Source organism: Podarcis pityusensis, assembly GCF_964106645.2.
Source record: "Podarcis pityusensis genome assembly, chromosome: 10".
NCBI lineage: Eukaryota > Metazoa > Chordata > Lepidosauria > Squamata > Lacertidae > Podarcis > Podarcis pityusensis.
In genome coordinates, this window is record NC_138035.1 from 4,603,061 (window position 1) to 4,614,980 (window position 11,920).

General features: G+C 50.7%; 1 protein-coding gene across 3 annotated transcripts; it reads left to right on the forward strand.

The window, feature by feature from the left end:
- Positions 1 to 1,457: 1,457 nt before the first annotated feature.
- On the forward strand, positions 1,458 to 10,039 carry LOC308486282 (uncharacterized protein). Of its 3 annotated transcripts, XM_081022962.1 has the most exons (4): positions 1,458 to 1,733; positions 2,884 to 2,924; positions 5,365 to 5,509; positions 6,022 to 10,039. In XM_081022962.1, exon 4 carries the CDS (start codon positions 6,173 to 6,175, stop codon positions 7,985 to 7,987), a length of 1,815 nt encoding a protein of 604 aa, XP_080879088.1. In that variant the 5' UTR covers positions 1,458 to 1,733; positions 2,884 to 2,924; positions 5,365 to 5,509; positions 6,022 to 6,172; the 3' UTR covers positions 7,988 to 10,039. The 3 variants fall into 3 exon arrangements, with proteins under 3 accessions (XP_080879088.1, XP_080879087.1, XP_080879089.1); XM_081022961.1 differs by lacking the exon at positions 2,884 to 2,924; XM_081022963.1 differs by lacking the exon at positions 1,458 to 1,733 and having other exon boundaries at positions 2,528 to 2,924; positions 6,046 to 10,039.
- Positions 10,040 to 11,920: the final 1,881 nt, after the last annotated feature.

An 11,920-nucleotide genomic window follows, 5' to 3' on the forward strand; every position in this document is an offset into this window, starting at 1 on the left:
ATGCAAACTGCTCCGAACATCCAGGGTGTTTTGTCACGCTTCAAAGGACCTGGTTGGTTAGGTCCAGGTCCTATGAGCCCGGGGGGGGGGGTGATCGCTGGGAGTTCTCAGTCGTTTGGGGTTCATCGCTCCATCGTATTTGCGGTCGAATTTGCCAAAATTATTCACCATGCCTTGTAACGGAGTCCATTCCTCTTGCGAGTGTGACCCCCCCCCAATATGAGCTCCTGCTTAAGTTGTTACACAAGGGAGACTCCCTGCCCTTCCAACATGTTGCAGATAAACTAAAAGGTGGGGGAACCTTTTGAAAAGACTGATGGCCAGCAAGGCCCACAGTGAGAAAGCCTATAGAAAGAAAAGACTCGAAAAGCCCCCCCCCCCCCCCGCTGCACAGCCCGCCAGTCCTGGGCAGAGAACTCGCAGTTGTGCGGGGGGGGGGGGGGAGAGAGCCTGATCTCTGCAGCCCTCAGTCGGACAGGAGCCTTCAAGCAAAACACAAAGCGAGAAAACTCCTCTTTCCTCACAGCCTCAGCCCCTCTTGGCCGAGATAGAGACAATAAAATACATAGACATACACAGAGCTGGGAGCCTGTTGTTGCGGGGTGGGGGGTGTCCTCTCTCTCTCTCTCTCTCTCTCTCTCTCACTCACACACACACACACACACACACACACAGCTGGCCCCCCAGTCCCAGCTCCCCTGGCTGAGCTGGAAACACAAGTCTCAATGCAAAGCACACAAAAATAATGCGCCCCCCCCAAATGTGCAATTTAACTGCTAGCAAAACACACAGAGCAGCCTCCCCCTTTGCCTGAGACACACACAGAGCCACAGCCCACGGCTCCCTACATTTCAAGGAATGGGGGTCCCGCACAGCCCTCAGGACGCCTCAGCATCCCGGAGATTGCCTTGTTCCGGTGGGGGGGGGGATATTTTGCTTGCTGAGGGCAGGAGTCACAATCCTGGCACATTGCGGGGTGTCAGGCTTTTAGGTAAGGGGGTGAGGCTTGGGTGGGCCAGTCCTGTTCACAGTGAATTCTCAGTCTTTGGGGTTCATCGCTCCACCACAACCCCAGTTTCCCACACCTTTTAACTACCCTCCTCCCCAAAGCACCATAATAGTATTCACACATCCCCCAGCTGCAAGGCTTCCCTGCGCTTCACCTTGGAAAGTATCAGGATTCAATCCACCATCCCGATGGATTTGTGTCTTGACTGCCCCCCCCCCTGGAGTTAACAGCAGCAATACCTAAAACAATACCTAAGCTCATGGCGTGGGGTGGGGGAGGGAAGGATTTTGTAATATAAACATTGTGGGGGGGAACCCCACTTTGCAGTTGGATTGCCGGGATCAGCCCCTCCCCCACTCTCCTGATTCACAGGAGGAAGAGGGGAGGGGGGAAGCCTTCCTCTCCTCCCCGCCCCCCAAATTCCACCCCTCCCGGCACATCCTTCCCACACCCCGCCTCCGCAAACACCAAATCCCCTCCCCAATATGTTCCTCCTCCTCCTCGCCATCCGGCTTCTGTTCCGGGAATGCGGGGGGGGGTGAGCCCCCTCCCAAACTGCCTGCTTCTCCCGGAAGAGGAGCTTCTGCGCCGGATTGCTGCTCTGCGCCGTAGCTCTAGGGGGGCGCGCTTTCGGAAAGGGGAGGAGGGGCGGCAGGGAAACTCCCCCCCCACCCACGTGGATGTTGCAGGAAAGGAAAGGAGAATCGCGAGCGAGGACAAAGAGGTAAAGGGGTCGCGGGGGGAGGCGAGAGAAGGATCCAGAGACTCCCTCCAGCTCACCAAAGCGCCTGTCGTGGATCTGGATCCCTGCACGCGTGCTGCGAAGGGGGTTTTCCTTGGACCCTTAGGAAGCCCACCCAGGGGATCCCAACGAAGCCCCCTCGCCCCATTTCCCCGCGCAGGCATCCCTGGGGCGCTGTGGGTTCCGCGCGGAGAGAGGTGGGCCATGAAAGGGTTAACGGGAGTGAGGGACGCCTGGATAGAGACCCCCCCTGTCCCTCCCCTGCTCGTCTTGGGGGGCCCCTCCGGACGGAGAGATGGGGGCGCAGGGCGCGGGGTAAGCCGCGCCAAGGGGGCCCTCTGGGTGCAGGGGAGACTCTGGGACAGAGGGAGGGAGTCGAGGAAGTGGGGAGGGGGAGCATCCCTGGGGCAGGGAAGTGCAGCAATTGGGGAGAGAGCGAGAGCGAGAGCTAGGAAGACCAGTCTTTGGGGACACATCTCCATCATGGCGCCCGCGGGAATTCTCTGGAGGGGCCGCATTGGCTTCTCCCTCCCACCCAGGAAACGGCCACCCCTTCAAGGCGACCAGAGAGGGATCCCTGGAAAGTGGGGGGTTGTGTCCCCACACCAGTTCCTTCCTGCAACCTCTATCCTCTTCCCACCCCATAGGCCCCTGCCCTGCCCAGACTGTTGCAGGAATGTATGTATAGGTTGGTAGTCTGTATATCATGCACATGCAGCCCACTACCGAAATCAGCACCATCACTTTTGTGACTTTTCTGATTTGTCCCCACAATCATCACAGTTTCTTCCTATCTATTCAAAGGGCCTTTGCTGCACGATACCAAATGTAGGAATTCACTGATAAATGTCTCTATGTACTGGCTCACAGGGAAAACTTCAGAAATTCATACAGACATGTGAGCTCAGCAGCCCCTCTGCCTGAGTGATAATCCCTGGCCTCCTGATACCTGAGTAACAGACAGGTAGCCATTCCAGAAAGAACCAACCCAGATGAAGACAAAAGGGTGGGATTAACTTGGCTTGGAAACAGGTCAGGGAGGACAATGAATGGCCAGCCGGGGGTGGGGCAAAGGCCAAAGAAAAGAGGCCGACCCCTTTGTCCAAGCCCCTTTTGGTTTTCTTCCTTCCAGGATCAGGATCATCAAGAGCGTGTCCTGGCAGCCGGATTAAGGTAACTTCTGGCCTGATTGGAAGGGGCAGGGCCCCTCCGCCAAGCTAGGGTGCAATTTTCTTTCTGGGCAGGCGCCCAGCTAGACCGCAGAGGGTGGCCTTCTTGTTTTTGTAGCGGCAGGGGGGGGGGATGGATCCCTCGAGGCCGCCATTCGCCACCCTCCAGCTGTAGGCCACATTTCAGCTGTTTCCTTTTTGCAGGCGTGGGGGAGCATGGCCGTGGGCTCCACTGGCCATGAATGGTGGTGTGCGACCCCAGACGTAGGCCACACGGCAGCTTTTAATTCTGCTGACGCCGCTTTAAACAACAGGCCGCATTTCTGCCATTTCCTTTCTTGTTGGGGGGGGTATAAGTCAGGCCGCATGGTGGTAATGTTTTTTTGCACTCCCCCCACCCCCACCCCCATTCTCGCACTTCTGCTCCTAGCAGGGAAATGTAAATATCTCTTTTGTTACACTTGATGGGTGTTTGGTGGAGGGCAAGGAGAACTATGGGGCAGGGTCCAGGATGCTCAGATTACTGCCACCAGACCTCCCCTTTCATGATGTAAGCATGATGTAGTTTGGGGGGGTGTAACATTGGCATTAGCAGCTAATAAAAGATTGGGTTCTCTTTTGTTCAGGGCTTCCATCTTGTTTCACCTGGTGGCAGGTGGGAGTCCTGTCACGACAGTCTTCAATAAAGACCAAGCCTACTGGCTGCTGTTTTGCTCTGGTATTCCTGGCTGGTGTCCTTGTTTTTTGTCCAGGGGGGCCCTCAGATTTCTCCGTTAACAAGACACACCTTCCTTCCTGCAAGCTCCACCCAATTCCCACCCCATAAGCCCCTGACCTGTCCATAATAATAATAATAATAATAATTTATATCCCGCCCTCCCCAGCCGAAGCTGGGCTCAGAGTAGCTAACAACAATAAAAGTAACACAGTTTACATATAATCACAATCAGTTAATTAAAATGCATTCTAAAATCAATTCATTCTAATATCAATTCAAAATCAAAATCAAATTAATGGTAGATACAGCGGTTTTGCCAAGTCCAACCATTGGTCTCCCTGGAGAGGTAAGGAAATTCCAAGAGGAAGAGAGGAGGAGAGAGGCCTTCTAGGAAGCGGCTCTTTGTTTCCGCAGTCCTACCCAGGAATCAGCCAGAAACCTTTTCCTCTCTCTCAGGCTTCCATCTTAAAGTGTCTTTTCCACTGCCTGGTTCATTGAGGATGAGGATAATGTATACCTGTCATCAGAAACAGGGGTGCAGAGTCAATGGAATGGCTCTCAGGCTTGATATGGAAGTCAAAAGCATTTCTGTTCCTCTTATTCTTTGTAGGCAGTGTCAGAGTGACTGACAAGCTGAGATACAACCCATCAGCATCCAATGATAGCCATTGCATGAATCTTCCCAGTCAAAGGACCCATTTTCATGATAGACAGTGCCTGTGGCTGGAGGCTCTACATACAGGGTGTGCCTATACAGGCCAAAGACTGCCAGTATTAGCACAGGCGAGGTGTGTGACACACACCCCAAAAACTTTACAGACTTTGTGTGAATGAGAGTTTGTGGGTGGGATTATCGTTTACGGCAACCCTGTTGCTCCCACAAGGGAGCACCCAGGGGTCAGAACACTCATTCCCCAACATCAATTTCTGGACATGGCCTAGGAGGTAGGAGGGGAACCACTGCATAGCAGGGCCCCCAGCTCCCTTAGAGAGTCCAGAAGGATACCATGGTCAAAGGTCTCCAAAGCCGCTGAGAGATCCAGCAGAACCAGGAAACAGCACAGCCTGAATCCCAATTGGAAGGATAATGGTGGCAGAAGCTTTCCTGGTCCTGCAACCCCAAAGCTCCAGGCACAAGACTTCCATTAGCTTTGAAGGGGCCATCGGATACTTGGTAGTCTTTTCTTCAAAAGACAAATATTCTGAATACTTTTTAATTGATGTATGATATAAGCAGCAGTTCTGTTTTACATATTCCACATTGGAGAGATTCTGATACACAGATCTGAGTTCATCGCCCCCCTGAAACTGCTGTGTTAGCAGCACTGCCTAGGCAGTGTGTTTGGGGGTCCTGGGCTGCCTAGACAACAAGACCCCCTTCTCAGCCTGGCTTATATGGTCCCAAGGAAAGCAGAGCAGTACGTCAGGCACCAGCTTGGCTGCAGGAGTGGCTGGAAGGAGGTGTGCAGGGCAGCATCCAACCATCTTAGAGAGTCCACTCTGGATTTGTCTGGGTTTTCCTCCATAGCCTTTTCTTCTCCTGAAGATAACTCACGAGGAAGCGAAGGAGTGAACCAAAGTATTACGACCAGAGTTTTCCTTCTTGATGGGCTCCCTTCCCAGGTTGACTAGCCCCATCTGCCCTTCACTTTCCTCTGCAGAATGGACATAATCTGCCTCCTTGACTGTGGGATTCACTGTTGTTCTCATCCTTTCCATCCACCAGGGCCTTTCTTCACCTGCAGCAGAATTCCCTAATACACCAAGGATTTGAGACCCATCATCTATCCTCACCTGGTTTTGCCGGCCAGTTGAAGCCGTTCCTGGGATTGTGGTCCCTATTCCATCCTGACAGCTTCTGGAATACACAGGTGAGAGCTGAGTGCAGGGTGGGGACCAATGGTGGATAAATTACTCCAGAAGGCGGACTACATTACCTCCACCAAAAGTACTAACACTCCCCTAACACCCCATGATATTGTATCATTCGGATCTTTAAGACATAACAGGAATTCCTCTCCGCAGAAATAACACAGCTTCAGGCCATCAGTGAATCAATACTACAATTTCAAGGTACTACACATTCCACGAAGCACAGTTTATCTATTTGCCTTGAATATCCTGCTTTTCAGTGTCATTTTAGGATAGTCCTGCGTCAGAAGACGGGCAAGAGATGAGACAGCACATCATTCTTTAAAAAAATCATGCTGCTTTATTCACATTGATTGAGGATTTTGAAAGTTGCTGATGAATTACTATCATCTGATGACATTGCAACTTCATTTCCTAAAAATTGGGAACATGGATAGGAGGTGAGGGAATGTAGGAGATGTTGAAATAGGAGAAGGTGCTAATGGAGCTTGATATGTTCTCTTTCCCTTAGTTCTCTTCCTTGAAACCTAAACAGGATTTCCGTTCCTCCCACTCTGAAGAAGGAGATGGAGAAGACACTTCAAACCCCAGTGAATGGGGCACCTTTCGTATCATTAGGAATAGAAAAAAAAAAGTGTGAAATGCAGAAAATGCTTCATTGAATGAGCACCCATAGTTCACATCAACGACGTCCAACAGGGGGGAAACCATTTAAAGGTATGGAGTGTGGGAAAAGTTTCCCTGATAGTGGAAAACTTAGAACACATCAGCGGACTCACATGGGCAAGAAAGAATTCCAATGCAGGGAGTGTGGGAAGAACTTCAGTCAACATGGACAGTTAAGTTTACATCAACAGTTTCACACAGGGGAAAATCCTTTTAAATGTCTGGATTGTGGAAAGAGCTTCAGTCGGAGTGATATACTTAGAACACATCAATGGACTCATACAGGGGAGAAACCATATAAATGTATGGAGTGTGGAAAGAGCTTCAGTACCAGTGGAAACCTTAGAACACATCAACGGATTCACACAAGGGAGAAACCATATAAATGTATGGAGTGTGGAAAGAGCTTCAGTCAGAGTGGAAACCTTAGAACACATCAACGGATTCACAGAGGGGAGAAGCCATTTAAGTGCCTGGAGTGCGGAAACTGCTTCAGTCAGAATGGAGTCCTTAAATTACACCAGCGGATTCACACAGGAGAGAAACCATTTAAATGTATGGAGTGCGGAAAGAGCTTTAGTGATAATGGAACCCTTAAAAAACATCAATGGACTCACACAGGGGAGAAACCATTTAAATGCATGGAGTGTGGAATGAGATTTGGTGATAATGGAACCCTTAAAAAACATCAACGGACTCACACAGGGGAGAAACCTTTTAAATGCATGGAGTGCGGAATGAGCTTTGGTGATAATGAAACCCTTAAAAAACACCAACGGACTCACACAGGGGAGAAACCATTTAAATGCATGGAGTGCGGAATGAGCTTCAGTCAGAGTGGAAACCTTAGAACACATCAACGGATTCACACAGGGGAGAAACCATTTAAATGCATGGAGTGCGGAAAGAGCTTCAGTCGGAATGGAGTCCTTAAATTACACCAGCGGATTCACACAGGAGAGAAACCATTTAAATGTATGGAGTGCGGAAAGTGCTTCAGTCAAAGTGCACACCTCAATATACATCAACAGACTCACACAGGGGAGAAACCATTTAAGTGCCTGAAGTGCGGAAACTGCTTCAGTCAGAATGGAGTCCTTAAATTACACCAGCGGATTCACACAGGAGAGAAACCATTTAAATGTATGGAGTGCGGAAAGAGCTTTAGTAATAATGGAACCCTTAAAAAACATCAACGGATTCACACAGGGGAGAAACCATTTAAATGCATGGTGTGCGGAAAGAGCTTTAGTTTCAATGCAACCCTTAGAATTCATCAACGGACTCACACAGGGGAGAAACTATTTAAATGCATGGAGTGCGGAAAGTGCTTCAGTCAGAATAGAACCCTTAGAAAACATCAACGGACTCACACGGGGGAGAAACCATTTAAATGCATGGAGTGCGGAATGAGCTTTGGTGATAATGAAACCCTTAAAAAACACCAACGGACTCACACAGGGGAGAAACCATTTAAATGCATGGAGTGCGGAAAGTGCTTCAGTCAGAGTGGAAACCTTAGAACACATCAACGGATTCACACAGGGGAGAAACCATTTAAATGCATGGAGTGCGGAAAGAGCTTCAGTCGGAATGGAGTCCTTAAATTACACCAGCGGATTCACACAGGAGAGAAACCATTTAAATGTATGGAGTGCGGAAAGTGCTTCAGTCAAAGTGCACACCTCAATATACATCTACAGACTCACACAGGGGAGAAACCATTTAAGTGCCTGGAGCGCGGAAAGAGCTTTAGTGATAATGGAAAACTTAGAAAACATCAGCAGACACACAGGGGAGAAACTGTTTAAATGTATGGAGTGCAGAAAGAGCTTCAGGCAGATTGGACACCTTGATTTATGGTAACAAACTCACACAAAACACAAATCTTATAAATATCAGGAAAGTAGATAGAGGTTCAGTCTTGGTGGAAATTCTAAATCAACAGATTCACGGACAGGAAGAACCTTTGGAGTTGAAACCCTACAAACCATCAACAGACTCAAAGAGGAGAAGCAGTTTAAATGAAAAGATTGCAAAAAGTGCTTTATTTACAATAGTGTTTAAGGAAAATCCAGAGACTCTCAGATGTAAGAACCCATTTAGATGTATGAAGTGTTGGACGTCTTCCTCTCAGAGTCCACCCTTTTCTTCACAGAAATGAACTCAGGAGGAAATCAGTCTTTAACACATGTTGTGTATGTGAAGTTCTGGTTTTTTATGTGTAAAACTCTATCATAATAAATATTGAAGGCAATGACAAACAATGTGATTATGATCTAAGATGTAAAGTACCTTTTGATAAAGAAGGGGAGAGGGTTTGTATGGATTGTTGGTGGTGAGTGAGGATTAGGGCTGGGCGATATATTGTCCAAACTGGTTTCTAGACCACATCGTGATAACCTTTCAAAAACAATTGATATGGCAACACACCAAGAATCACAGTGTGTGTTTCCAGGATGCTCATTTGCCTGGAAGCTGCTGGCAGAAAGCTTTGCTTCATGAAGCCCCTGAATATGCTGAGTTGCTGACTTCCCTCCCAGACGACAGGAAGCGAAAGACACACATCCATTGCCCTGTGTCCTTCCAGCCTCTTTCCTCCCTTGCTCCCTTCTGCTGGTTTGTGTGCCTGACATAGATATCCTGTGTGCTGTATTTGTTTACTGCTGAAACTGCTGTACTCAAGCATGAAAAATTGGTGCATATGTGTGTGACTGGTTTTTGCACCAAACTTTCTCAACCCCACCACGTGTGATCTCCAAACACTGCTTCTTCACTAGAACCTCTCCCTGTCTCCTACACATTCAGAAGAAAACTTAAAATACTGTAATTTAATGGGAGATTTCCCCCCAAGCCTTCTTGCAAGAGAGGGAAGGAGGGGCTGCAGGTACCAGGGAAGTCTCCTGATGGGTCCCATCTTCACTCATGTACCCCATGGGGCAACCCCAGATCTACTGCTTATTCTGGGATTTGGGGATAGTCCTTTTCCATAGTCCCAGAAGTTATTAATCTTCCAGCCAGAGGACCAGTGTGCATATTATTATCATACTTATTTTACTGATGTTGCTGCTGTTGCTGTCATGGACTGGCTGGGTGAAAAGGGGGGGGGGAGGCAGCAGCTGGGGAACCCCCAAGGGAACAAGGCTCGGATCCCGGGTCTTGTATGCCCCCTAAGTCTATCTAAACTCCTAGGTCTGTTCAATAAAAGGCTAATTTGGTGTTAAGGGGGGGGGACCCAGGTGCGAGGCTGCTCAGCCACCCAGCTCATCAGGCAGAGACCGTGGGTCCCTGCGGAATAAAGGAAGGAGTCCGGCCACCAACCGGAGCAAATAGCTGTAGATCAAAGTTTATTGCGCAACAGGTCCAAAGAAGAATTGAACCCCGAGGATGGGGTGACAAGGACTTTTAAAAGTTTCTATCTTATCCCAGCATGCAGTTCGTGGAGCATCATCACTACAACATCGCTACATCAGGAGGTGAAAAAACCTATCTGAGGATGTACAAATTCCAACGCGCTTTAGTTCTGGGCTGCTTCACTCCTTGCATGAATTTTACCTGGGTGTCGGGGTTGTGTGTGAAAAAGCCAAAGCCCCATTTCCCCCCGTAACACAGGAGTCACAGAGTCCAAGCCGCTGCTCAATGTACACCAGTACCTAAAACACGGACGGATCTAATCTCGTGGCGTGGGGTGGGGGAGGGAAGGATTTTGCAATGTAAACATTTTGGGGTGCGAGACCCCACTTTCCGAGTGGATTGCCGGGATCAGCCCCTCCCCCGCTCTCCTGATCCCCAGAAGGAAGAAGGGAGGGGGGAAACCTTCCTCTCCCCACCCCCATTCCTCCCCTCCCCTCCCGGCCCATCCTTCTCTCTTACCCCGCCACCTCAACCCAAATCCCGCCCCCCTACGTTGCACCTCCTCCTCGCCATCCGACTTCTGTTCCGGGAGTGGAGAGGGGGGGAAGAGACCCCTCCCAAATTGCCTGCTTCTCCCGCGCCAGTAGCTCTAGGGGCGCGCGCTTTCGGAAAGGGGAGGAGGGGCGGCAGGTAACCCCCACCCACCCACGTGGATGTTGCAGGAAAGGAAAGGAGCGAGGACAAAGAGGTAAAGGGGACGCGGGGGGAGGCGAGAGAAGGATCCAGAGACTCCCTCCAGCTCACCAAAGCGCCTGTCGTGCATCTGGATCCCTGCACGCGTGCTGCGAAGGGGGTTTTCCTTGGACCCTTAGGAAGCGCACCCAGGGGATCTCAACGAAGCCCCCTCGCCCCATTTCCCCGCGCAGGCATCCCTGGGGCGCTGTGGGTTCCGCGCGGAAAGAGGTGGGCCATGAAAGGGTTAACGGGCGTGAGGGGCGCTTGGATAGAGACCCCCCTGTCCTCCCCTGCTCGTTTTGGGGGGACCCTCCGGATGGAGAGATGGGGGGGCGCAGGGCGACGGGTGAGCCACACCAAGGGGGGACTTTGGGTTCAGGGGAGACTCTGGGACAGAGGGAGGGAGTCGAGGAAGTGGGGAGGGGGAGCATCCCTGGGGCAGCGAAGGGGGGGGGGAGTGCTAGGTAGACCAGTCTTTGGGGATACGTCTCCATCTTGGCGCTCACGGGGATTCTCTGGAGAGACCACCTTGGCTTCTCCCTCCCACCCAGGAATCGGCCACCCCTTCAAGACTACCAGAGAGGGATCCCTGGAAAGTGGGGGGTTGTGTCCCCCCACCCCCCTGCTTCCTGCAACCTCTATCCTACTCCCCCCCATAAGCCCCTGCCCTGTCCAGACTGTTGCAGGAATTTATGTATAAGTTGGGGAGGTTGCACCTTCAGCAGATATCATGCACATGCAGCCCACTACCAGAATCAGCACCATCACTTTTCTGATTTGTCCCCACAAAGCACTTGATCACAGTTTCTTCCTATCTATTCAAAGGGCCTTTGCTGCACGATACCAAATGTAGGAATTCACTGATAAATGTCTCTAGGTACTGGCTCACAGGGAGAACTTCAGAAATTCATATAGACATGTGAGCTCAGCTCCTCAGCAGCCTCTCTGCCTGAGTGATAATCCCTGGCCTCCTGATACCTGAGTGCCGAACAGGTAGCCATTCCAGAAAGAACCAACCCAGATGAAGACAAAAGGGTGGGATTAATTTGCCTTGGAAACAGGTCAGGGAGGACAATGGCTGGCTGGCTGGGGGGCGGATCAAAGGCCAAAGAAAAGAGGCCGACCCCTTTGTCCAAGCCTCTTTTGGTTTTCTTCCTTCAGGGATCAGGGTCATCAAGAGCGTGTACTGGCAGCCGGATTAAGGTAACATCTGGCCTGATTGGAAGGGGCATGGCCCCTCCGCCAAGCTAGGGTGCAATTTTCTTTCTGGGCAGGCGCCCAGCTAGACCACAGAGGGTGGCCTTCTTGTTTTTGTAGCGGCAGGGGGGGGGATGGATCCCTCGAGGCCGCCATTCGCCACCCTCCAGCTGTAGGCCACATTTCAGCTGTTTCCTTTTTGCAGGCGTGGGGGAGCATGGCCGTGGGCTCCACTGGCCATGAATGGTGGTGTGCGACCCCAGACGTAGGCCACACGGCAGCTTTTAATTCTGCTGACGCCACTTTAAACAACAGGCCGCATTTCTGCCATTTCCTTTCTTGTTGGGGGGGTATAAGTCAGGCCGCATGGTGGTAATGTTTTTTTGCACTCCCCCCATCCCATCCCCATTCTCGCACTTCTGCTCCTAGTAGGGAAATGTAAATATCTCTTTTGTTAC

Bases quoted from the DNA above. Each gene is read 5' to 3' on its own strand.
- LOC308486282 (XM_081022962.1), top strand. From the start codon at position 6,173: ATGAGCACCCATAGTTCACATCAACGACGTCCAACAGGGGGGAAACCA.